Source organism: Nelumbo nucifera, chromosome 2 (genome assembly GCF_055504915.1).
Source record: "Nelumbo nucifera cultivar China Antique chromosome 2, China Antique-T2T, whole genome shotgun sequence".
NCBI lineage: Eukaryota > Viridiplantae > Streptophyta > Magnoliopsida > Proteales > Nelumbonaceae > Nelumbo > Nelumbo nucifera.
Genome location: NC_142650.1, coordinates 35,709,473 through 35,736,603, shown reverse-complemented (window position 1 = coordinate 35,736,603; position 27,131 = coordinate 35,709,473). Strand labels below are relative to the sequence as shown.

The 27,131-nt window shown below is 38.2% G+C and overlaps 1 protein-coding gene across 1 annotated transcript; it reads left to right on the top strand.

The window, feature by feature from the left end:
• Positions 1-10,738: 10,738 nt before the first annotated feature.
• On the top strand, positions 10,739-23,883 carry MTACP2 (mitochondrial acyl carrier protein 2). The gene is made up of 2 exons (XM_010279721.3): positions 10,739-11,042; positions 23,468-23,883. The coding sequence occupies exons 1-2, from the start codon at positions 10,845-10,847 to the stop codon at positions 23,642-23,644; spliced, it is 375 nt and encodes a 124-aa protein (XP_010278023.1). The 5' UTR covers positions 10,739-10,844; the 3' UTR covers positions 23,645-23,883.
• Positions 23,884-27,131: the final 3,248 nt, after the last annotated feature.

Here is a 27,131-nt window from a genome sequence, read left to right as displayed (position 1 = left end):
AGCCTTCGATTGAGCTCTTTTTCTTCAAGCTAGCATCCAACGAGTGGGGCAGTACTAGGATTTCCTTCTCCACACCTCTCTTGGAACTGGTTTCATACTTAGAGGAAGAAGAGAACCAACGCCTAACTAGACTCTCATTTATTCTCTACCCAGGGCACAAGTTGGTTGTAAATAAGTAATCATGAGAGAGCTTACCTCAGTGTGATTCAAGGAGATGGGGAATTAGACTTTACAAACTCCAACCCCCAAAGCACCTCCAAAGCTTTCAAGTAGCAATGGCATCCTGGTAATGCCGACCTTGTGTGCCAAATGGACTGTTGGAGATTGAAAACTTTATAAAGTATTAGGGGCAACAATGATTGGGTGTAGAAGAGACAGTTTAGAATGGCCAACATCCGTTCATGGCATCCATTCTTCTCCATGTCATCAAGCTCCTCCTTCATTTCCTTTTCTAGGTAAGAAGATGGAGAAAAGAGAAGGGGCTCGAAATAGAATGCTCCCTCCTTTTCCCTTTTGGTAAAAAGATAAACATATTTGAAGAAAAGAGAAAAATAAGCAAAGATAAAATATTCACCTGATGTGACAAGAATATTTAGGTGAAGGGGACCATTTCCCTAGGTTGATTCAATGCCTTGGGTCCCCCCACATCCCCTATTTATAGGGCTCAAGTAGGGGTAGTTTAGGTAGGAGGAAAGGTGTGGTATTTTGGGTATTTTGAGGGCTTTTAGGGGCAAAATGGTCCAAACAAGGTGAATTTGGGGATATCCTGGGTAGGAGGAAAGGTGGGGTATTTTATAGGTTTTCAAGGAGTGGTATAAACAAAGTGAATTTAAGGGTATTCTAGGTAAGAGGAAGGGTGGGGAAGTTTCAGATATTTTGAGGTTCTTGGGGTTGTTCTAATAAAAGCTACAAACAAGGGAGTATTCTGATCCAAGGGTTGGTAGCTTTTGGGTGGCCAGGAATTTCTCAATCAAGGTTATTGCGTTGATGTTATACCATAAGAAAGTTGTGCAAGCAAATAACAACTTATGAAATATAATCTTGTTCGGTTTGAAGGCTAGGGATGGACTTTTTAGATGAAATTTGGTAGGGGGGGTTTTGAGGGTCCTGGACTCATTGGTAGGGTCAAATGGGTCTAAACTTGTATTTGGAGGATTTAGGAGATCATAGCCCTTGATTAGTGAGAAGACTCATAAAAGAATCTTGCTTTGATCATGGAGAAAACGAAAGAGTATTGAGGTGAAATTTGATAAGCATGGGTTTTAGGGTACCAAGAGCCTTTAGAGGGTGTTGGATTAATTGTGTGAAGTGTTTAAGGAGGGATTCAAGGGATGTTTATAGTGTCCACCTTTTGGGTGTTGACAATATGCAATACCCTCATGGACACACTCAGGTCTTTGACTTTAGCTTTGTGGGAAGCCTAAGATTAGGGTTACCAATCACAACTCTCAATGCTTCTCCTCTACTAACCCTTTGTAATTTGTCTATTTTCTCTTTTCATAGACACAAGACCCCTCAATTTGAATTGAAATAATTAACTACTTTTCTACTTCATAGCAACTAGTCAACTTCTTAAGGTAAGTAGTCAATTTCTTAATGACCCAAAAAATTTTCCCTTAGCCAAGTTAACTCCTAGACAATGTTAGGAACCAAAACACTTAACCAATCAACTTCTTATGATAGTAAGTCGACTTCTAACACCTCCAAAATGCAGAATTTTGACATTTAAACAAATTGAATATCAAGATTGATCGGTTTCAATCATTCCCAATTCTCTTCTAATGAATGTAAATTACTCATCACCTAATGGTTTGGTGAAAATATTAGCCCATTAATTTCTAAATGTGCTCTAATGAAATGATGCTTAGGGCCTGTTTGTTTGCTCTAACGTCTAACAGTGCAATAATTACATTAAGAGGTATATTGGTATTGGTGAACTTTTCTTTCCTTTGAACTCTAAATATAGAAAATATTGTTCCAAATTCTAAAAATTGTCAAATATCCATTTTAATCTTATATATGAGAATTTTTGTTTGTATTTTGGGGGTATCATTGGAAAATAAAAAGTTGTTAGATTCCTGTTTAAGAGATAAGAGGAAATGAACACCCATTTTCCTCTTAAAGTTGTAAGATTCCTCTTAAGAGATAAGAGTTAAGAGGAAACGAATAGGCCCTTAGTTTTAATGTGCTTTGTTTTGGAGTGTTGAATTGGATTCTTTAAGAGATTTATGGCAGTTGTGTTCTTCATTTTAGTGGAATAAATTTGAATTTTAGGGGTTGTTGCAAGTTCATACCCAAACTTCAAAACATGCCAATACAGTCCCTAAACTCTCGAAAACTGTCAATTTAGTCTCTGTTTGTTATCTATATCATGTGATGACATGTGCAGTTTAAATTTTTTTAAAATGTCTAAACTACCCTTAAAAAAAACACTATTCATTGTCTTCTACCTCAGAGAGGAAAAACGACATGAAATCAGAAAAGTACAAAATGAGAATAAGATAAAATTGAATAAGAATAAAATACCAAAAAGAAAATTAGGGGTCCTGGTATAGAAAGGTAACACATGCGCAACAGTAGAAGGGAAGGTGCTTGAAGGGTGTAGAGACTTCCTTAGTTTTGGTGCCACCCCATTCTGTCGCCCACTCTGTTTTCGTAATACATGTACAATCATTGTTGTGTTGTTTCTTCCCTATTATTTTGTTGGCAGTCCAAGATAAAAGAAATTCGGATTTTGCTCAAGTTGCACTCCTCTGTTTGCTTTGTCAACTCTTTTGTAGATAGGGCTATTCACGGGTCGGATTGGGTCGGTTTATTGGCGTTTTTCCAACCGACCCAACCTGGTCAGTTTACCTATAAATGAAACCGAAACTAACCCAGTACTAAGTAAAACCAACCTGGTCGATTTGAGTCAGTTTGGGTCGGTTTTGTGAGGGATTCTCCCAGTGTGAATGGTAAAGGATTCAAGTCTAAGAAGCGAAGGTTGGATGCCTAAAAATTAAAAATGATTTGATGGATTAAAGCAGAAATTTTATATATAATATGTATATTTCCGAAATAAAGCTGAAATAAATATATATATATATTTCCACAAATATATATCTGAAATATATATATATCAGATATATATTAAAATTGAAATATATCAGATATATATAATATATCTAAGTCGGTTCAGTTTCGGTTTTCACACACAAAAACCGAAACCGAACCGAACCATCGGTTTATGTTTTTTTGTAACCCAAAATCGACCGGTGCTGAAGAAAAACCAGCCACCTCGGGTTGGATCGGACTGAGTTGGTCGGTTTGGGTTTTGTTATGAACAACCCTATTTGTAGATCAACAATAGCTCGAGTATGTTTGTGTTTATGCCGTTAGTGTCGACTGAGTTGCGTTCAAAAAGCTACCAAAACAAGCTTCAACAAATTAAAAGTTGATTAGCTCAATGAAAATTCTGATTTCTGGGACTTTTGATTCAGCTTCTACAATGTTGGGTTCACTTTGCTAAGCCAGAAGCTATTGCATCAAATTCAAAGTCCTCTTAAATGGTGGGTGATCTGAATCTGATTCTATTTATATATGGATCCACTATCCTATCCAATATGATTTTCTGATTTCAATATATTTTCATTGCAATCTAATCCAAGTCATTTTGATATTTTCAATTCACCGATCTTATACCTCTTACTTTCCACAAGAACTCTGAAGGTATGGCCTTTTGCATGACTATTGTTATTCCCTTCTTTCTTTTTGCTAGCAGTTCAACTTAATTGGGGAAGTAAGATTGCATCTAACAAACATTGCATGTAGGGCTGTTCATGGGTTGGGTTGGATCGGTTTACTGGCGTTTTTCCAACCGACCCGACCGGGTCAGTTTACCTAGAAATGAAACCGAAACCGACCCAGTACTAAGTAAAACCGACATGTTCGGTTTGAATCGGTTTGGGTCGGTTTTGTGAATGATTCTCTCGGTGTGAACGGTAAAGGATTCAAGTCTAAGAAAGCAAAGGCTGGATGCCTGGAAATTAAAAATGATTTGATGGATTAGAACTGATATTTTATATATAATATGTATATTTCTAAAATAAAGCTGAAATATATATATATATATATATATTTATAATATCTGAAATATATTATATATATAATATATATCTAAATTGGTTTGGGTCGGTTTGGTTTCGATTTTCACACATGAAAACCGAAACCGAACTGAACCATCGATTTATGTTTTTTTGTAACCCAAAACCGACCGATGCTGAAGAAAAACCGGCCAACTCGGGTTGGATCGGATCGGGTTGGTCGATTTGGGTCTTGTTATGAACATCCCTAATTGCATGAATGCAAACTTCACTTGGCTTCTTTATAATCACAACTTTTGGGATTAAGTTATAAACGCGTTTTGCTATTCCTTAAATAAAGTTCACTTTCCAAAAGTCTCAGACTTAAGAAGGAAACCACATTTCTTGGACTCGTTATGCAATAATACAAATGTGGGTTCCCTTCTAATTGAATCAGGATATATCTAAATCCAATGCAATAATACAAATCTTAGATCTAATATGATCGAATCTCACAAATGTTGATTCGAATCCAAATCCGAATCCAAATCTGTTTTGATATGAAAGTTTTAATAAATTATTAAAAGGAAAAAAGATAATAGTTTATATAAAACAAAAACAAAAAAATACAAGTCTTTTTTTTTCAACCATTTTCATCATATATATTGGATAGGGAGTGATCCAAATTAGGGATGTAAGTGACCTAAGCCTACTCGTGAGCTACTCAAGCTCAGCTCACTAAATACTCGAACTCAGCTCATACCAATTGAGTTTGAGTGATTGAGTCGATCTCAACTCGAGTCAAGTATTTGGTTGAACTGAGATTGAGCTTCGTAATAACTAGCTCAAGTGGCTCATAAACCTAATTGAGCTCATAATAAAATACTATTTTTAATATATTTGTATTTATAATCTAAATAAATAATAAGTTTTTGATATTCAATTATTAATAATATAAATAAATACATTTATAATTGATTTTGACAATATATTATTTATAGTATTTATAATATTAACTTATCTATAGTTTTTAATATATTTTCATTTTTAATAGTTTTAATATGCTTAATATTAATTTATTTATAATTTTTAATACTAATTTATTTGTAATCAGCTCAAGTCAAGCCAAGCTCGAGTAGCTTGTAAGTATTGACTCAAGTTGAATTCAAGCCAAAGACATGCAAGCTAAGTCAAGTTTTGAGTTTGTGTTTTTGAGTTGGGGATTGACTCAACTTAATTACACCCATAATCCAAACTCGATGGATTTTTGTTTTTGACAACCTTGTACTTTTCGAAAAGGCCACTTTTTTTCCCTTGTACAATCAAAAGGTTCAATTTAAACCCTATACTTCGAAAAAGGGCCAACCATAGGCAAAGCCAAACAATGCTTGTAACGTCATCGCCTACACTATTTCAGATCGATTAAAATAATGAAAAATGTTGACTTGGCATGCCCATTTAGCATCTGATATCTTTGTGGGGGCCACTCTTGAACGTTAAGCATTACATGTCATCCCATTCAAACAAGAATAAGTTGTAGAGTAAAATTCAATGGAGGCACCCCATCGTTTTCTCCATCTCCGACCACAAGTGATATACAAATCAAGCACTCTGGTTGTTATTAAAAGACTTGTGGTCTCCTAGCTCTGGTTGTTCTATAAAGACACATACAGTTGTTATCTTCTACATCACACCAGGAGTTTGATTAACCTTGCCCTCTTCTTCGTCATCATTTAATGCCATTGTTGCAGAAATGGAAGGGTCATCATCATCAAACTCAAGTCACCGGTCTCGGAGCTTTGACTACGAAGGGCAACCTATATTTTGTCATTGTGACCTAAAAGCTCCTAGAATGGTAGCTTGTACAATCCTAGTAGGAGGTTCTATGGTCGTCCAAGATACAAGGTAATGTGTAAATATGGTTTCTTCTTTTAATTTTTTTTTTTATTCTAAGGAAGCACTTTGTTTGTAGGAAAATTGGTGTGATTTCTTTAGGTAGCACGATATAGAAAAGTTTCCAAAAAGGGTAGTTGAGGTGATTAAGGAACTTCTTGAAAAGGGAAAGGTCGTTGATGAGGCAAATTGAAGAACTGAAGAGAAAATGTTTGTGTGAAGGTTTGGAGGGTAGTCATTTTGGACGATTGTCACATAAATGTATTATTAAGGAGCTTAGAGAATTAAGGGGGGAATTGATGGATATGAAGGAAGTTGCATATACAAGAAGACATGTTTTTTGCTTTGGTTTTTCTGTATTGGCCTAATTAATTAGTTATGTTGCCTTTAGAAGATGGATATGATAGGCTTCTTGTTATTGTGTTGTAACAATGAATGAGTTGTAATGAACAATGGCATCTGCTTGATGCATGATAATGAAATTTGTTTTTGCCTCATATACATAGTGTGATTCCATTTCAGAGTGTAATATCAAGAAACCTAATTATTATACTCGTTTAAACACCTAAACATTACTCAAAATACATTGTTCCAAACCTCTAATGAGATGAAGAAAGATATGAACAGAGAATGACAACAAAGGAGGAGTTGGTTGGAGAAGACGATCGGACTAGAGTAGCTGATGATCAAAGATATTTTGCAAGAAAGAAGTTTGGGTAAATGATCAAAAACAATGGTTGACGTGTAGGGCTTACCGTTCAAGACTGGGCCTCGTAGAGATATCATATGCTGAATGGGCATGCCAACTCAACATTTTTCATTATTTTAATCGACCTCAAATGGCATAGGTGATGATCTATTTATCTACGGTTGGCCCTTTTCTTTTTTTGAAGTCTAAGGTCTAAATTAGCCCTTTCGATTGTACAAGTGTCACAGGGCTATTCGATAAGGCCCCGTGCGGCGCTTGATGGGGTCGAGAAAGGCTACGAATGCAAGCAAAAACACACAAAAGGCAACAAGAAGGCACACAAATTAGTCAAAAGGCTACTTGTATTGCATTGATTGATGGTAAGCACAAGCACACAGTTCAATGTAGAGGGGATCCCGTGCTTAAACTTTACACGCTATTGATTCACTCGACTACCTACCTCCCGTCAAAGAGTACGTTAAGTTTTTGGGGGAGTGACAATAAGAAACATCAAAAAGGTGAAAAATCATACTACAGAATTACAATAAATGCCATTGGCAATCCCCATCGCCCCCCCCTCCCCCAATACAAAATACATGCAATGTCCCACCCAAGACACACACTTGGACACTCGGATGGCATGTTGTGGGTGTGGTGATGGCACTTGAAGGCGCAGCAAAATGGTTACTTGTGACATTCTCCCCCACTCAATTCCGTCTTCGTCCTTGAAGACCACCTTCTGCTTGTGGCTCAAACTTCTTGTTGGTGAAGGAAGGTTCTTCAACTACTCCACAGACAAGGTTTCTTCCTAGGCCCGAATAGGAGGTTGGGTGGATGGCTTGTGGATGTCCTTGATGGTGGGACTAGCCATCCACCTGAATAGGAGGTTGGGTGGATGGCTAGTCCCTAAGTTAAGTCCTTGCCTGGCTGCTTCAAGGTAGGATTTTGGACGTTCCCTGATGGTGGTAGGAAAATTGGTGGCCAAGGCTAGGTCAAAGTGATGGTTTGGATTTTTTGGGTATTGGTTCCCCTGCATTTATGCCCAAGGATGGCTGCTCATCGTGCTACTACGTGGTTTGGCTTGAGGAGGGGTGAGAATGTGATTCCTATATTGCTTGGGTGACACTCGATCTCCCCGATGATTGAGGTAATGGGTACGATTATAGTTGAAGTTAGCCTTGGGTCTTCTCTTGGGCCCATTAGTTGTGGGCATATGAGGCTTCTGCTACAAAGGTGGCTTCCGGTGCTGTGGCGGTGTTGGCACTGATGCTGGCGTTGACTTCTTCCTAGAGTCGCTGCGATCACTTCTAGTTACAATAGTGGTGGTGGTTGTAGATCTCTTTGCCATCCCTTGAGGTTGAGGTTGGTGTTGGAGTTGCAAGGCTGAGACTTGATTCTTCTTGGTACTGGTCGTGGCGATCATGTTGACCATGCAAGGTGACTGCTCGTCCAAGATCATCAGAGTGTCAAGGTGAGGCATCGGTGACGCTTTTGCCTATATCATGAAGTCCATTCCAAGGACAACATCGAAGTCATCCATGTGAACAACGGAGGGGTCAATCTCTCCATCCCAGGTGTCGAGTTGTAGTCTTACTTGGCAAGCCATGCCTTCAGTAGGTTTGGCATGTGTGTTGACTGCTTTGGACCAGCCGGGCTCTTTGGAGATGGCCAAATTAAGTCTTTTGGCCTCTACAATGGATATGAAGTTGTGAGTGGCCCCTGTGTCAACTAGGGCCCTAGTTGGCCTCCCGCCAAGGGTTATATCAACATACCTCAGTCATCTCTTAACTGAGACGGGCTGTTTGGAGGTAGCCCCTTTCTTCATCATAGTATTGAAAAGTTGTAGGGCGCCCATCACTATGCTCGTCATCACTCAACTTAGCAATGAGGGCATTTAGCTTCTCCCGTTCGGGCAATGTCTTGTCAAGTGTTCCTCCCCACAAATGTAGCATGTAGGCGGACAAGTTGGTCTACCTTGGTAGTTGTTGTTGTAGGAGCTGCGACTTCTTTGTGGGTGCTTTCCCTTATGGTACTGTGCTGGCTAGTTGTGATAGGGCTGCTTCCCTCTCGGGGGACTTGGTTGTCTATCTCCCCCACTCAAATGTGCGGCACGTGGGCTGGCTGGCTTGCTCCTTTCACCATTCGACAATCTCAGTTCACTAAGTTGTTTAGCCACGACCATGGCAGAGACAAGGTCTTGAACATTGCATCGCTGGAGCTCGAGCTCGGCTCAAGGCTTTAGGCCATCCATGAAGTTGAACAATAGGTCTTTATCTGACATGTCGATGACTTCTAATGTGAGAGCAGAGAATTCCTTCACATACTCGTGGAGCGAGTCACCGTGCTTAAGGGACTTTATCCTTCGACGGGCAAGGAACTCTACATTCTCTGGATAGAACTGTCTCTTCAACTCTCGCTTAAAATCGGCCCATGATTGAATGGTGCACATACCGCGTTCTATGTCAACACACTTTCTGCGCCACCACAATGTAGTTGTATCAATTAAGTACAATGTAGCTGTACATACCTGAGTCCTTTCATCAACCACATTGGCTACAGTAAGGTGTTGTTCCATTTGCCACAAGAAGTTGTCGAGCTCTTGTGCATCACGAGTGCTTGAATAGGGAGTTGGCTCCCAAATCTTGATCTAGGAAGGAGTGTGCAAGGCTGAGGTGCTGGCCGGGTTGGCAATTGCTCTTTTCATGACAGCGCACTCCCCCTTGATTTCCTCAAGTTGAGCTTGGACATCAGCGGAGGTGTTTAGGGCGGACTTCAAAGCTACCCATTCAGTCTTCATCTCATTCAGTTCAGCCTGAGTGGCCATTGATGTGGAGATGGTTCTTCTCCATGTTGCCCACTCTCTCTTCATCTCGTCGAATTGCGCTTGCAATCTCTCAAGCTTGTCTTGGACATGCGAGTTTGATGAGCTTCCTTCTTGTTAGCGCATGGTGCTGCAAATTTCCTTGAGCGTGCCATTGAGTTTGTCACGGACCTCATCCACGACTCCGCTTAGGCGGCCTTCCACTTCCACCAGTGTACTCTCCATGAAATCCATATTTTGGTGTAGCTCGTCTAACGAATCTCGCATCTCACCTATAGTGGCTTCGCAACATAGCATGCGCAAGTCAATGGCGGCATGCTTGTTGGTGGATTTCTCACATTTGCTAGGCTTTAGTGCCTTGTCCTTGTCGATGTTGTCGGCGGGCGCATCATCGCGCTCATGGGATGTGGAGAGTCCATGCTCGATCTCCTCCATGATGTCCCTGTTGTGCTTCATGCTGTCACTTGCGTCGCGGGTCGAATGGCTAGAAAGGAACTCCTGCTCTGATACCAACTGTCACGGGGCTATTCGACGAGGCCCCGTGCGGTGCTCGATGGGGTCGAGAAAGCCTACAAATGCAAACAATAACACATAAAAGGCAACAAGAAGGCACAAAAATTAGTCAAAAGGCTACTTGTATTGCATTGATTGATGGTAAGCACAAGCACACAGTTCAATGTCGAGGGGATCCCGTGCTTAACCTTTACACGCTATTGACTCACTCGATTACTTACCTCCCCTCAAAGATTACGTTAAGATTTTGGGGGAGTGACAATAAGAAACATAAAAAAGATGAAAAATGATACTACATAATTATAATAATGCTATTGACACTCCCTCCATACAAAATACATGCAATGTCCCACCCAAGACACACACTTGGACACTCGGATGGCATGCTGTGGACGTGGTAATGGCACTTGAAGGCGCGGCAAAATGGTCACTTGTGACACAAGGGCAAAAATGATATTTAAAATATACAAGGATTGTCAGAGTAAAAAATCCTGAATTCAATTGAATTCCTATTTTCCCATATGAATATCAGATAAGGAATGTTCAAATCATCAGATCGGATTCAATCCATTTGCACCCCTACCTTACCCGACCCGATTGTTCATATCTACGAGGATATCTGAGTATTATCGTTAGCCACCTCCACGTGCCAGCAAATGAATAAGTCGTAGCTCCCACGCGCTTGTAAAATGTGTACTATTGGCGACTTAGCGTTGCTTTGCAATTTACTTCTCAGTTCTCACGTCAGTTAGGGTCTTCTGGTAAACAAACGAATGCTTGTGGCTTCTTATATAAATCTCCATTTCATTCTTCACTTCCGAAGGAAAAGTGATTGTTGCAACTTGCAAGCTCTACTCCGGAAGCTCCGATGGCGGCCAGAAATGCTATTCTGAAGCATCTGAGAGTGAATGTACAAGGGCGAAGTCAAGCTCCATTCGTTTTCTCGTTCAATCTCCTTCGGCGCCATTTCTCCGAGGAGATTAGGGGCTCCTTCCTCGACAAATCAGAGGTTGCTGATCGCATAATCAACGTCGTTAAGAACTTTCAGAAGGTTGATCCTTCCAAGGTAACCTATTATTTTTTTCCTATTTTGGGAGGGGAAACTAGGGTATTGATTTAAATCATCATGCCTTTTGGGTTTATTACTGATTTTGTTCATAAACATATGTCAATCAACGTGAAAACTGAAATTTGGTAATGAAGCTCAGAATTCCAGAAAGAATATATGCGGTAATCTTTGGTCAGAATTCTTATACGATTTATCTTTGTGATTTGATTGTAATTTTGGTCAAGCTCGTTTCTCTCGCGAAATTCTATTGATTTTGTTATCTTGTTCATTGTAGTTATATTCATTCTTGGTCCATATTGGTTGGTCTAATATCTTATGGGCCATTGCTTGGTGCAATGGTAAAATTTGGGTCTTACTAAAGTGAGAATGATTTTATAGTGTCTTTTATGAATTCCGATATTTTAAGATGTATGCAATGTCTCTTATGAGTTCATCTGGTTCTTATGTTTTTATTTCTGGTTTAAGATGGTGAATGGTTCCACACTTGCGTCTCTTTTTTTTTTTTTTTTTTTTCCCTGGAGATATAAACGTCGGATGAACAATTATCAAAAAAAAAAAATAATTATCGGATGAATTCAGGAAACAAGATCTATTCAACATGGGTGTCATTTCTGATTGCCCTGTTACTGTTGTAGCACCTTGGTTGGTTGTTTTTATTTTTTGGTCTCAGTATGGCTTGGAAAGTAGTAGGCTCTGCCACTGGTCTATAGTTTCGGAACAGGTAATCCCCTTAAATATACTGGATGTCAATATCTGAGTAGATCACCCTATTTATGTTAATTGAAATAGATAATTCTATAGGCTCATTAAATTGGAATCTCTTCGTGGAATACAAAGGTTCTTTTTGATCTTGTTGACTGTATTTAGATTACTACATCGGTAGATCCTGGGATTTTGATGCTACTGCATCAGTTTGATTTTGAGCTCTGTTTCATCATTCTAGTTGCAATTGTAAGTCACGTCACTTTGTTTGTGCATTTATATCTTGGATATATGAAGTATGAAGCAGCATCTTGAAACAGTAAAGTGCAAGGTAAGTTTCTTTCCTAGACAGAAACATCACAGGCTTACCCTTTTCAGGAAAAAAAGGACACATATAAGTAAAATTTTTTGTTCAGTTACTCATAAGAAAAGTACAAATTTTGTTTTGTGTTTAAATTTGGAATTTTGTGCTTTATTGGTACTGTAGTGTTTAACTTACATAAATCCTTCTTCTTGTTGAGAATTAAATAAAAATAGAAATAACTTATAGCATTTCTTGCTGACTTTATGTATTCTTAGAGCCATTTTACATGGTCATGACGCTCATGCCTTGAATTTAAGGTGTCAAAAGGCCTATTCTTCACTCAAACCTTATGAGTATGCCATATACATGTTCCCTAAGGAGACCCAGCCACAGGCATATCTCAATGCCTCTAAAAACACTAAAATAATAGTCAAAACCAACTAGGTAACTGTAGTAACTAGTACATGCCAGATAGATATACTCCAACAATTGGGGCAGGGACATTTTAATTGTTCTGTTACAACTTACAGTTAATGTGGTTCATTGGATACTACACCTTAGTGAGAGAGGAACTGAATGATTTCTTTACAGATGACTTTAATAGAGTATCATACCGTGTGGCAAGCTATGTTACTCAGATATAACAAGGACACAGCTAGAGGTGTTGTATATAAAATTTACACAGAAAGTTTTAACTAAATCTGGTATGAAATGAAAGTGCAAGTTCATGGGGTGCAAATATTTAATGTGGGCTTAATGAATAGAAAGGAAACTCAATGGATGTGCAGAAATGAAATGGAAAAAGTTCAACTATTTAATGAGGGGTATACAAGTGCAAGTTCAGCCATTCAGGGGGTGCAAAGATTAGCGAACAACATTGTTGATACTTAGCAAAGAAAGGGGCACATAGGGATCGATTATTTTGGGCAGTTATGTAGTATCTAGTATGATATTGTTTGTTTATAAAAGGGGGAGATAGCTTCTATGCTAAACACTTTGTATAAATGCTTCAAGAATTCTATTTAATATTAATGAATGAATGAATCTTGTTGCCTACCACCCAAAAAAAAAAAACAAAAGTTACACTGATACAGCATCATGTAATACAACCTTACAATGTGACAGTTAATTTACAAAGAAGCCCAAACCAGTTACGCCCTGATTGTCCAGTTGTCCCATGCTAGGCGAGTGCATCAGCCAAGCCATTTGCTGTTCTTGTAGCCCATCAGAAATTCTGAATCGGGCTCCCATTTCTTTTTCTAGGTGCCACACCTCTTGCATAGCTGATCTGTGATTTCAAGCTCTCAAATTTTCCATTCTCATCCTGTCCATAGTGATCTTAGAATCACCTTCTACCTCAAAATCTCTGAAGCCAAGTTGTTTTGAATTCCTCTTTTTAATTTTTTATAGGCAACTGATATTTTATTCCAAATCAACCAGAGAAAGTACAAACACCCGAACAAGACACCATATGAAAAAAAAAGGAAGCTTGGTACCAAAATAAATTACAAATTATAGACTGGCATGAGAGAATCTCCATGGCCAAGTGGCCCTTAGTATAAAGCCACAATCCTAAACCCTTGTCTTAATACTAATATTTATTTTTTTGACTTATTTCATCACTTGTTATATGTATTTTCTTGCCTGTTTTTCTCCATTTTATGATAGAGTTTCTTGACATTTCTCCTTCTTTGCTTCTATTAATAAAGTTGTCAGCTACCAAACATTAAAAAACAGACATGTAGTACTTAACCAGAACTCTCTCTAAGATGGTGACTTAGGGCTTTTACCATAGTCTCATCTACATCAGTGTTTAGGCAAAGTTTGGGTACGTCTAGGCTCACAGGTGAGGCACACTTTGTGGGATTCTCTTCACCTGACTTTTTGCTAAAATTGGGACCTATTGTTAGTTAACACCATCACGTATATTGTACGACATTAGGTGCATATTAAATAATTTCAAAATGGCAAAATTACCCTTTGAAGCTTTCTTCCAATCTTTGCCATTAAGTTTCCATTCTATAATCAATGTTTTAAAAATACTCAAAAATGGAACCATTTTTTTTTTCCCTCGGGTGGAAGATTAGGGATGCAACTATCTAGATCAAATGTTTCAACCCATGACATAATATAAGGTTCAAAACAAAAACAAAAAAAAATGTAGAAAATTTGCAAAAGCAAGCATGGATCTAATATTATATATCCATCATATTAATCCAAAAATAAGTGTGATAAGTGAGAATTATTATTATTTATGGAAATGAATAAAATTAAAAATTTTGAAAAAGATAATTAATCTCTAACAAGTGAAAAAATAACAAACAACTTTTGATCATCTATTAATTTTTTGTATCGAAATAAGCTTAAAATAATAATTATTATAGGTTACATCATTAGTTTGCACATGTACTAAAAAGGTTTGACCAACTCAATATTTTTAACAACCAATCAACCTAAAACTGTTTTGGCTATTAATTCCATTTCTATGATCCAACCATTGGGTCTGGTCCAAGCTTGAGGACATTGATCAAGCAAGTTATTTTTATGACAACCAGAATACGTTTCCATCATTTAGCATTCTTGTGAGGTGAAAAGAAAGTATTTGGAGAGCATGTTACTGAACAAGATCTTTTGAATTTTTGAGCTGTGAAAGATCTTTTTTAGAAAGCCTAACCAAACATCACCTTAGTTATTGAGCTTTATGAAATATTTTATTTCAGAATTTAGAGATTTGCATATTCTTGTATATTTGTTTTTTTTTTTTTTTTTTAAGTGGCATGGCATTGCACTTTAGGCTCTAGGAACCCCTTATTCGTTAGTTATGCTTCTCACTTTAAAACAATATTCTAATTACTAAGGGGGTGTTCTACAACATAAATGTTATTTTCATTTGTTTTTTGAATCACCACATCAGCAAAAATAAAAACATGTTCTTGAACTCTGCTTTTGTTTTCAAAGGGAAAAATAGGTTGGTTTTGTTTCAAAAAACATTACATGTTTTCGGAACTGACAAAATAATGGTTTTTAAAACAAAAACAAATTTTCTAGTATAGAAATTATATGATTTAGGGAATATGATGCTAAATAATCAAATGAAAACATGTTTTTAAAACCAGATTCAAGGACATGTTTTTTATGTTTTTGTTTTAAGAAACAATCTGATTTCAAACCAGATGGTTTTGATTTGTTTTTGGAACTGGAAACAAGAAAAACAATTCATGTTGTAGAACGCCCCTAAGTGGTTAGCTTGGTACAGCTTTAAAGCTATTTTTCCACATGAGCCTAGGTGTCAAGGTCACAAATTTGGAGGGCGAGCTTCTTCTTTTTACTGATAACCTTTCTTTTTAATCATAGAAAAAGTAATATTTGCAGTGATTATGTACATGTAATTGCTCCAACATTATGACTGTTTCTTTTGCATTTTATGCATTTTTAAAATGTTTAAGAATTTTATGTCTTTCTTCAAAAGGCGCATGCTTCCCCCTTGCACCTTTCACTTTGGGTGCAAAAAGCCCCCTGTGCTTTTGCACTGTTGTATACACCTTGCAATTTGCTGATCTAGGTACCATTCAAATAAATTGACCCTCTCCTTTGCAACCTACTTAATTTCTCTCAAGGCATGTTAGTACTGCCAAATTCCTTGTCTATCACTACTTAGCCAATTATTTAGAATCATTTCCATCCTTAAATTTCTTATATTTAACCTCTCAGGTGTTCTGGTTCCTTCCAAAACTGCTTGCAAGCCTGCTATTTCCACTATTTTGAGGGAAAGCTTTTTAGAAGCCATCAATTGATGCAGTTTCCTTGGGGAGGCTTGCTGGGGCATCTAGACTTGACCAAGGCTCAACCTTTGCCTTGTCTGTCCCATTGTAGACTACAGAGCTTGCTACTATACTTTCCAAAGAAAAAGTAGACAATATCTTTATCTTCAGAATAGGTAACTGGATGCAAATGAGCAGAAAAAGGTAACTGGAAGACTATGGAGGGCATCCTTATATTGCAAGTGTTTGACTTTTGGTAATCTAGGGGGTGAATTCCTCTCTCTGTTCTTTGTCCTCTTCTGCCTTTATCAACTCTCTCTTCATACTTTCTTCCTTATCTTTCCATTTGGTCATGTCCATATAGTCTGGTTGCCCACTTAGGCCATTTTTGTTATTGACAAATTGACATTTATCTTGTTATTGATCAAAAAAAAAATTGACATTCATCTTAACACAACTATGGAATAGTTTCAACTGTCTTTATGTAATATCAGGCACATGTGATGGTTTGGTTGATCCGGCAAGTAAGTAGCACTTATTTTCAGTACATTATGCCGACACCATCTCTCTTACAACAAAAGAGATGTGCATTGTTTTATGAGATTTTGTGTTCTATGGGTAATGTTAATGCACTAAAACTGATAAAAAAAGCAGATTTTTTTTTTTTTTTGGAAAAAGGTAAAGTAATTTTATTCAATGAGAAAGCCAATTACAACAAGACTTAGGCCAACTAGGCCTTCCTGGGCCCAAAACATATTACAAGAACATCCATGATTTAGTACAAAGAAGGAGAGAAACATTCTGACTTTTAAACTCCTCGTTCACCGACACCCAGGAGCAAATCTTCCCCACCACTTTCTTTACAATCTCATCTGGACTTTTAGATTGATTACAGAAAATTCTATTGTTTCTTTCCATCCAAATAGACCAAAGAACAGCCTACGGAATAGTATTCCAAACAAGCCTGCCTTTCTTGCTAAGACCCTCCAATCTCCAACTCATAAACAGCTCCTTCACAGACTTAGGCATAGCCCAACACACCTCTAGTTTCTTGAAGAAATGTCCCCAGATTGAAGAGGAAATCGGACAATGAATGCACAAATGATCTATAGATTCAGCACCCATGCCACATAAAACACAGGAGGGATCAGGAATCTGAATACCCCTTCTCTCCAAGTTGACCCTAGTTAGACATTTATTCAAAACCATTGTCCAAACCAGGAAGTTAACCTTGGAGGGACAGGTGGGGTTCTAAATCTGCCCATCCGGGAAGTTCTCCTGACCTGAGCTGCACATCTTAAGGAAAAGGGATTTAACTGTGAATCTACCATCTGCATTCCACTTCCAAGTTCATTCATCTTCCATACTCATATCAATTCTCTGATTTTGAATCTGCCCCAACAGACCTACATACTCCTCCACTTCCCAGTCTAGCAAATTCCTCCTACATAGGGGAGTCCAAGTAAAGGAGCCCCCCAGAGGTACTAATGTTATCAGAAACTGAAGAATCTTGATTCACTGCAATTTGGAACAGCCGGCGAAAAGCATCAGCCAAGGGGCCTTCCTCACACCAGGAATCCTTCCAAAACTTAATTCTATCCCCTTTTCCAACTTTAAACTTGACCCCGTTCATGAAAAGAGTATTGACCTTAGAAATACCAGCCCAGAGAGAACTACCCCCAAATGAAAGGGGATCGAGAGTTTTCCAATTTCCCCAATCCACACCATACTTAGCCGCAATGAGGCACCTCCACCAAGCATTTGGAACAGCCGGCGAAAAGCATCAGCCAAGGGGCCTTCCTCACACTAGGAATCCTTCCAAAACTTAATTCTATCCCCTTTTCCAACTTTAAACTTGACCCCGTTCATGAAAAGGGTACTAACCTTAGAAATACCAACCTAGAGAGAACTACCCCCAAATGAAAGGGGATCGAGAGTTTTCCAATTTCCCCAATCCACACCATACTTAGCCGCAATGAGGCACCTCCACCAAGCATTTCTCTCATAAGCAAATCTCCATATCCATTTGCTAAGAAGAGCAGCATTGAAATCTTTTACTTTCCTAACTCCCAAACCACCCTTCTCCTTAGGCTTACACACTTGCTCCCACTTAACAATGTGAATTTTCTTCTCATCCTCCCAACCCCTCCATAAGAAGTTCCTTTGAAGCTGTTCCAACCTCTTTGCAATTTTATTTGGAATTGGAAAGAGAGAAAGAAAGTGTGTTGGGAGGTTGGACAGGGAGCTCTTAATCAATGTAACCCTACCACCAAAAGATAAATATTTAGCCTTCCAAAGAGCCAACCTCTTCTCCATTCTCTCAATGATTGGACACCAGATTGAAGAAGAGGAACATTTTGCTCCAAGAGGCAGCCCCAGATACTTAACCGGAAGGAGCTCCATATGGCAGGCCATTATCTGTGCACAATCCTCCAAATTTACAACTTGACCCATTGGGATGATCTTACTTTTGCTCAAATTGACTTTGAGACCCGTAACCACTTCAAACCAACTCAGAATTCCAAGAATTGTTTCCAACTGAGGTAGGGATGCGCCCACAAAGCAGAGGGTATCATCAGCAAACTGAAGAATATTAACTTTCTCCTTACCTGGAGAGATAGCAAACCCATTCCATAATCCCGATTCTGTAGCCTTCTTACTAAAAAGAGTGAGGATTTCCATAACACAGATGAACAACAAGGGTGATATAGGATCTCTCTGTCTCAGCCCCCTAGACCTACCAAAGAAACCCGTGGACTGCCCATTAATTAGGATTGAAAATTTGGAGGTCTTAGTACAAACACTAACCCAGTTTCTCCATTTCTGGCCAAAATTCATGCAGTCCTACACCCTATCCAAACAATTCCAATTGACGTAGCCATAAGCCTTCTCAATGTCAAGCTTACAAACAACCCCCGGAATACCCTGTCTTCTCCTTGAGTCAATTAACTCATTAGCAACTAAAATTGAGTCTACCATCTGTTTGCCTGGAATAAATGCACTCTGATTATTTGAAATAACATTACCCATCACCCCTTTCATTCTTTTTGCCAAGACTTTCGCCAAAATTTTATAGAAACTGTGAAGTAAGCTAATCGGCCTAAACTCCTTAATATTCACAACCCCCTCAATTTTTGGAATAAGGGAGATAAAAGTGGCATTTAGACTTCTTTGTAGGGATGCATTTGCATGAAACTCCTGGAACACCTTCATCACATCTTCTTTCACAAAGTCCCAGCACTTCAGATAGAACAGATTGGTAAAACCATCCGGCCCAGGGGATTTATCACCTTCAAGCTTCTTAATTGCTGCACTGACTTCCTCTTCTGTAAAAGGCCTTTCAAGCCAACTTTTCTGGGTCTCACTCAGTTGCCTAAAGGAGAGATTGAAGGGAAATGGTCTTAGCTTCCACTTTTCCTTGTAAAGATCTTTATAGAAAGAGGTTGCAACTGCTTTAATCTCTGAATCAGATTCACCACATCTCTCATTCCATGTCAACTTCTTAATAGCTGAAACTCTAGCTCTAGCATTAGCCACTTTGTGAAAGAAATGTATTTTTGTCACCTACCTTTAGCCAATTAACTTTAGCCCGTTGTCTCCATTTCAATTCCTCTTTCACCACCAATTTTTCAATGCTGTTTTTTGCTTGAAGTCTTTTCAGCCTTAACTCTTCAGAAATAGGACCCATTTCTTCTGCTTTATCAAGCTCTTCAATAATACCCAATAAAGCTTTTCTTTCAGTCCCCAACTTTAACTTATTCTCCAAGTTCCAGATTTTAATTCTTTTTTTATAGCCGTCATTTTTTTTGCCAGAACAAAGGAACTGGATCCCTCCACCTGAAGTTCTTTCCACACTTTCTTCATCAATGGTCTGAGAGTTTCCTCCTCATACCAAGAGTTTTCAAATTTAAAGGGAGCTTTGACCTTCTCCCTCTCCCCACAAATAAGCTGAATAGGACTGTGGTCTGAGACAGGTCTGGGTAAAGATATCTACCTAAAGTCCAGAAAGATGTCCTCCCAATTTGAGGAAACAAGAAATCTATCCAATCTGACCAGGGTAGGGGTATCCTGGTTATTTGTCCAAGTGAACCTGTTACCTTGAATGGGAATGTCCATTAGATCCATATTATTAATGAAATCTGCAAACTGCCTCATCGATACAGTTCTGCCACTTCTTGTATTCTTCTCTTCCACCGACAAGGTGACATTAAAATCTCCCCCAATAACCCAAGGATGAGTCAAAGTCCCCCTCATATCAGCCAGTTCCTCCCAGAAACTCCTCCTAAGATTAGAAACTGTTGGACCATACACATTTGTGACTTGAACTATATTACCATCCTGCAACTTCAAGACAAGAGAGATCGAGAAATTTCCACTTTTGCAAGAAATCAAACTACAAACTAGGGGATCCCAAAGACATAGCAAGCCTCTCCCGCACTCCCATTGGCTGCCTTTGCCCTCCATCTTACCTGACCATCTCCCCAAATACTCCGAATAATACCAGCATCAATTTTCTCCAATTTGAAGCCTTTAAGGAATCACAAACCACCATTCTTCTTCTCCTAGACCTCAGCCCTCGAACATTCCAAGAAAGAATTTTAATATTCATTGATATGACAAAAGAAGAGCCAACACCTCCCACTCCTAGAACTCACTCCCCCCACCCTCTCAGTTTTTCTTCGACCCCCTTACCACCCCAACACTGCTCCCAGCCTTCTCATTCAAGCCCCAAGAGAGACGCATCATTTCTCTGCTTCTCTTGGAGTTTGTCCCCCCTCTTTTAGCCCCCATCTTACCCCTTTCCAACAGAATTCTTTGTTCTATCTCTTCCAAGAACTTCATTGTCTCCGCTTCCATTCCCTCCATCAAGACCCCCAAAAAACTCCCCAACCCTAGAAGTTTAGAAGTGACCCAGGAAGAGGACTTAGGAGTGCTGCTAGTAGACTTACCTGCTTCAACAGTCCCAAGATTTGAATTTCCCACACTCACTATCTAGCCACTTTCTTCTCTCCTATCTGCCGCAGCATGACTTAGCTCATTTTCCTCCGCCACTCTATGTTGATTCTGAGTATCACTCCTAATTGCAGACTGATCTTCAACTTCCACTACTGCCAGCGGCGTCACCTCCAGCAACTGCTCGTTCAAAGGGACCATGGAAAGGGAAGGTTGGTTCAATCTTCTACAATCAGCTTTCACCTTCACCATTTCAGAAGGACAAGATTGGGGGGCCGAGTGCTCCAGGCTATCATCACCAGGCTCTACTTCAGGGGAAGAAGAGGTCTGATTCTTCGAAGTGGCAAGCCCAATCTGCCCATCCTGTAAACAAGGTCGAGTGATCCATGTCGGTTTAAACCGGTCCAGAGAAAAAGCTGGATCCAAGCTAGCCGGGCTGAACTGTCTTGGTCTACTTCCGGCCCATCTTGGTTCACTTGCAGCTTTAAGGTTCTTTTTTCTACTAGGCTTCTGATTAGGCCGGGTAAACGGATTTAGCTGACCCAAATTTGAATCCTGGACCCTCTTTGAAATTCCCACATCTGCACCATCCCCAACTTCAGAGAGAAGTCTTGCCTCATTAATTGTTGTCAGCGAGCACTCTTCCATAGGCACCACTTTTAGGTCTCTTAAGCACTCTTTTATTAAATTTTTAATATTATCGACCAACTCACCATCTCCAAGAAGACCCATTTTCAAAACAGAGGCACTTCCCTCAAGGCCCACCCTGACTTTTGAATCTTGGCCCTCCGTTAGTATTGGGATCGAACGTTTCCTATCAGAACCGCAGGGTCGATCTTCTTCTTCCTTCTCCAGCGATCTCACCTGCACCGATCCTCCTCCCCCTAGATTAATTTGATGAGCATGCAGTGGGGAGCATTCACTGACGTCCTCTAAGACTATTGTCTTCGAGACCATCGAGTCCTCCCTGACCTTTTGAGTTCCCTCTTCTGTGAGCCTCTCCGTCTTCCACCTCCGAACTGATGGAAGGACTTCTCACCATATGGAAACTGAGAATAGAAATTCCCCAGCAACAATCTCCACCTTCTCCGGAATCGAGCCACCCTTCTTCACCTTCATTCGAATCCATTCGCAAGTAGCCAACTCAGAATGAGAATCATCTGTTTCGAGAAAACCACCGCACGCATCCCCGATTGCTTTGATGACACTCGGACACCATAGAAGCAGAGGCAGGCCGAACACTCTAATCCAGATATCCTCCGACCGATCAAAGTCCTTTTTCGACTCCGGATAAAAACAGCCCGCGCTAGCTCCCCACCAATCAAGAAGAGGGTTCCTCCCCATTGACCATGGACCTTTTTCAAGAATCCATCGTGCCTCTGCTCTGGAAGGCAGGATGAACAAGAAGAGCTCATCCGCCAACTTCTTCACCTTCACTCCCCCCACCTCCTTCCAGATTTGATTAGCCCAGATCTCCACCTCCTTTAACCCCACCTTCCACCCAGATCTACCAACTAAACAATCCCTTAAAAACTTCCTTCATGATTCCACCCCGTTCATCTCCATAAATATCATAAGCTTACCTTCGACAGTTTTCAGATCAGAACGTCCCAAGTCTGGTCAAACTCCTTCACCACTTTTCTGTAGGAGAAATTTGGTCTTGACCATGCCCCCATGCCTTCTCTCTTGTACCAGTTCTGAGCTTCCCATCTCTTTCCTCCCCTTTGGACACTCCTAGGAAAACTTTTTTGGAACATTTTCATCGACCATGAAAGAACCAGAGGGGGTGAGAGTCCAAATTCTACTATCTGCCTCCAAGATTTTAATAAATTAAATTAAATTAAATCTGGTTTTCACTTTTCAGCGGTTCTCTCTGCTTTGGATTGGGCATTTGGACCCAAGCAGAATTAAGGAGCCTTTTAATAGCATTATAGGCTCTGGATTCTGTCCAGAATCAGATTCTAGTGAGAATCTTTTCTATGTGCACATCTTCTAATGAATTCTGCATTAAGCAAAACTCCACAATCTAGCTTCAATCTAATTCTAGGATTTTGGGCAGTTGATCTTGGCAGAATATTAGAAACTATCAGAATTCAAGTAATCCAAATTAAATGGAATTTGAGGTGTTTGAATTTGTACTGCACATTGATTAAAAAAAAAGTATTGCACAACGCTGATTCTAAATCCCTGTGTGTAGGTGTTGTTATTAGCTTGGAGTATAGTAATTGGACTAAGAGCAGGGAAGATTTGTGTTTCAGTGCAAATAGGGAAAAAATAAAACAAGTTTCTGAAAGTGTTTTAAAAGGTGCACATTTTAAGGCATTCAGCTTGCTTGAACCCAGGTGATGCTTTTTTACTGAAAAAAACAAGTGATGCTCCTTTCAAAAGGTGTATGCCTGGTGTGCCCTGCACCTTGGCTTAGATGCACTCCTTTTATAAGTTTGTTTCTTCGATTACTTTTTATACGATATTATGTCTTTGACACCTTTGTAATGGTCTATTAACTTTTAAATTACTTTCTGTTGGTTCTTGTGCACTAGTAATGGTCTATGAATTGTAATTTGCAAATAAAATGTTACCGTTTGCAGTTTGTATGTGTAATTTGCAAATAAAATTTTCATTTCCTTCCATACATTTAATGTTACTGTTTGCAGTTGCCAAATTATATTTGAAAATTTGTTAATTAACTGCATTTTTTGCAGGTTACTCTAACTGCCCATTTCCAGAATGATCTTGGACTTGACAGTTTGGACACTGTAGAGGTTGTGATGGCTCTTGAAGAAGAGTTTGGGTTTGAGATTCCTGACAATGAGGCAGACAAGATCAGCTCCATCAATCTTGCTGTTGACTTCATTGCTTCCCATCCCCAGGCAAAATAGAGTTGGTGCTTTGGTTGGCCTTTATTTCTCCCCCTTTTTGTTTAGATCCTTTTGCTCTTTTTATTCCTGAGAGGATACAGATACAGAGAACTGGAATCTTTGCCAAGTTGCTTCCTCTAAATGCGTAGAAGAAACTAGAATTTTTGCATGTTCATTAGTTTCGGTTGATACTTGGATTGCTTCTGTCTTTGGCATCTGGTTAAATAAGGGGGAAGATAGATACCTGTTACTTACTTTAATAGTCCTGGATTGGATTTCGACTTTGGGGTCTGGATCAAATATGAAGCCCAGCCAAATATTGGCATTATCATAAAGTAAAGATATGGGATATATTAACTAACAATTTTGTTTTTTCTTTTGGTTTAATAAAATAACAGTAAAGTTCATTAAGAACCACCATACTACACACGAAAAGTGCAGTAGGCCATTACATATCAGCTCATAGGAGCATAATTTTGATTAGATTTAGCAAGCTGTAGCTTCCACATTTACTTGGGATGGAGTGTATACCCATTTGGGTTTCATAATCAGAAGGATGATGCTATCCCATAAATCTTTTTCATGTCTAGTTGTTGAGGTCTAGCAGAAGGGAAAATCTATGATGCCCCAAGGTAACTGATCGGTTTTTGGGATAATTGGGTTTGATTAATTGACCCGATTAATCTTGAAACGATAATTTGCCCAATGGGTTCGGATCCAACGGTCAGATCTGACCCATAAAAGATTACACTAACTTCAATAATTACAAACACTCACAAATAATATACTATAATTATGTCAATAATTTACTTATTTTAATGACATGCAACTTACCAACTATTAACCATACAAGACTATCTACCTATTCAAACTAAACAAGCTAAAAATCGAAAATATTTTTTGTTAGTCTCTTCAAAGAATTCACTATTTTACTATTTTGATTATATGTTTATAGTTTTTGGGTAAATTACAAGACTGCCACCCTTTACTTTGGGGGTAGCGACACTTCGGGAGTGTTCTACAATATGATTGGTTTTGTTTTTTAATACAAAAAAAAAAGAACTGCCATATCAACAAACCAACAAACCACCCTGAATCATGTGCTTAGGTGGGATAGGCAGGAAAGGATGCAGGCAAATCTAACTGAAATTTTTGGTTATGGAAGGTATCTCAGTAATTTGAATGATCAACGGACAAGATGCAATACAGATTTGACCCTTGTGAGCATTTGGTTTCTAATAGACAAATATGGTTTAATTATTCTAGAACTTGTTTTGTTATACATGTTGAGACCACGATAATGAGTTCATGTATTGGAACGTGTTATCCAAAAAAAAAAAAAAAAAAACTCGTGTGAGATGGTGCATAAAATGTACTCACACTAAAAGAATAAGAAAAGGGTGAGATGGAGCATAAAATGCACTCATCCTTAGATCCCAAACCCTAATTCACCTTTTGATGCATTGTACTCATGATAAGTGGTGGAAATGTGATCCGTAAGAGCTTTGACCAATCAAAACCCATTCATGAATGTTTACCATCTGATTGGTTAATACCAAGATTCAAAATTTTGCAACGTATCGGACCGTATTGGCCGATACGTATCATTCCGGTACAAGTCCGATACACGAAATACATGGAATTTATCTGAAGGATTCCTTTTCTTATGTACAACTTGATATAAGTCCCTTTCTCTCATTAATTTCATTAAATTATATTTAAGGTCGAATTACCTTTCATTAATTTTATATTTACTCCTATATTTAAATGAATTTCTCTCATTAATTAGTTAATTATTCCTATAATTAATGCATAATTTTAAATTTGAATTTCAATTTTAGTGCCTAATTGGAATTCTCTTCTCGTTAATTTCGTTAATTAATATCCTTCTTTCTCATTAAATTTGTTTTGTTAGTGTAAAACTACAAATTAGGAATAGCAAGATTTGAACCCTAACCATTAAGCTTTAAGAACTATAGGTTCACCCTTAAGCCATGCCCACTTGCTTGTTATGCGCTTATGCATTTTATTTTTAAGTAAATTTTCTCGTTTTCTTAGTATATGCTTATCAATAAATGTTAGAATTAATTATTAAAATTTATGTATTAATAAATATTAAGATAAATTGTATTGATTATTTTAAAACTAATGTATATCAATATACACTTTAGTTTTTTTTTTTTTCACGTTTTAGTTATTCCATCATTTGTTAATAGTTATTAAGTGTGTCTCGGTATCTCAAATTTTATATAGACCATTAAATTACTGTATTTTTACTTTTAAATAACTTATTTACAATCATCTAAGACTTGTAACTATCGTTATTAATGTTTATTGGGATTTATTTGTGCTTTTTAGCATATTTATGTATATCTTGATTTTTTATCTGTATCCATACGTATCCAAAACGTATTCCGATACGTCTCTTAAAATTATCTTTTTGATACACCTTACATTTTCGATACTTTAAAACTTAGTTAATACATTTATGATACAGGTTGATTGGTCATAGGTTTCTCATATATGATGTCTTATAAAATTGTAGATTAATTAGCGTGTGTATATATATCCATGAAACCAAATTTGTCGTTGGGGAAGAGTACAAATACAAATATATACAATGTTTCTGAACCTTGAATTTGCACTGCCTATATTTGTATTTGCAATCTTCCCAAACTGAGCAACAATTGCAAATGATTATTCAAAATAAGAGGTAATTTTCCCGAAAAAGAAATGTTCACTTGGTTTGTAAGAAAAGGAAGGGAAATGAAGAGAAAGATACCCTAACTACACAAGATTTCTATAGGTTTTTCTACATTTTCCTTTCTATTCCTACCTATTCTTTCAAACCAAAAACAGCCTACAAGGCAGCTTTGCACCAACATTTTAAAGATAGTGGTGACATTTATCTATCTATACTATTTGCCTTGGATTACGTGTAAATCATAAATGTTAAATCAAAATATCATATAATTAATTAATTAACTAATACGAATTCAGATTTGCTCTTCGCAGAGTGTGCCTTGCACAAACTTCACAGCACTTGTAGATGTACATCGAGAATATTTCCCGTATTTATACATTATCATTCGCGAGATATTCCCAATGCACGGCTGCATCATGCTAGGAGGTTGGTATGAGGTGTGCTGAGGAACTAGCAAATCTGAATTATAATTAATACTTGCACTATGCATAGCAAATGCTATTACTAGTAAAAAATAAAATTTCTGCTTGCTAATTTTAACATTTCGTCTTCCTCAGCCTTTCATGGGTGAACCCTTCCAATGACACTTAAACATTTCAAGCTTAGACAAGAAATGGAAAACAGAAACTAATCAAGAGGAAAGACATTTGAAATGTGCACATCAATCAATTTTCAGCTTTGATAGCACAATTAATGTTGGACAAAACCGCAAAAATGTGAATCAATCAATGATAAAACGATATTATAATGATATCTTTGACATTTTTAATAATAAAACGATATTAAAATGATATCTTTAACAAT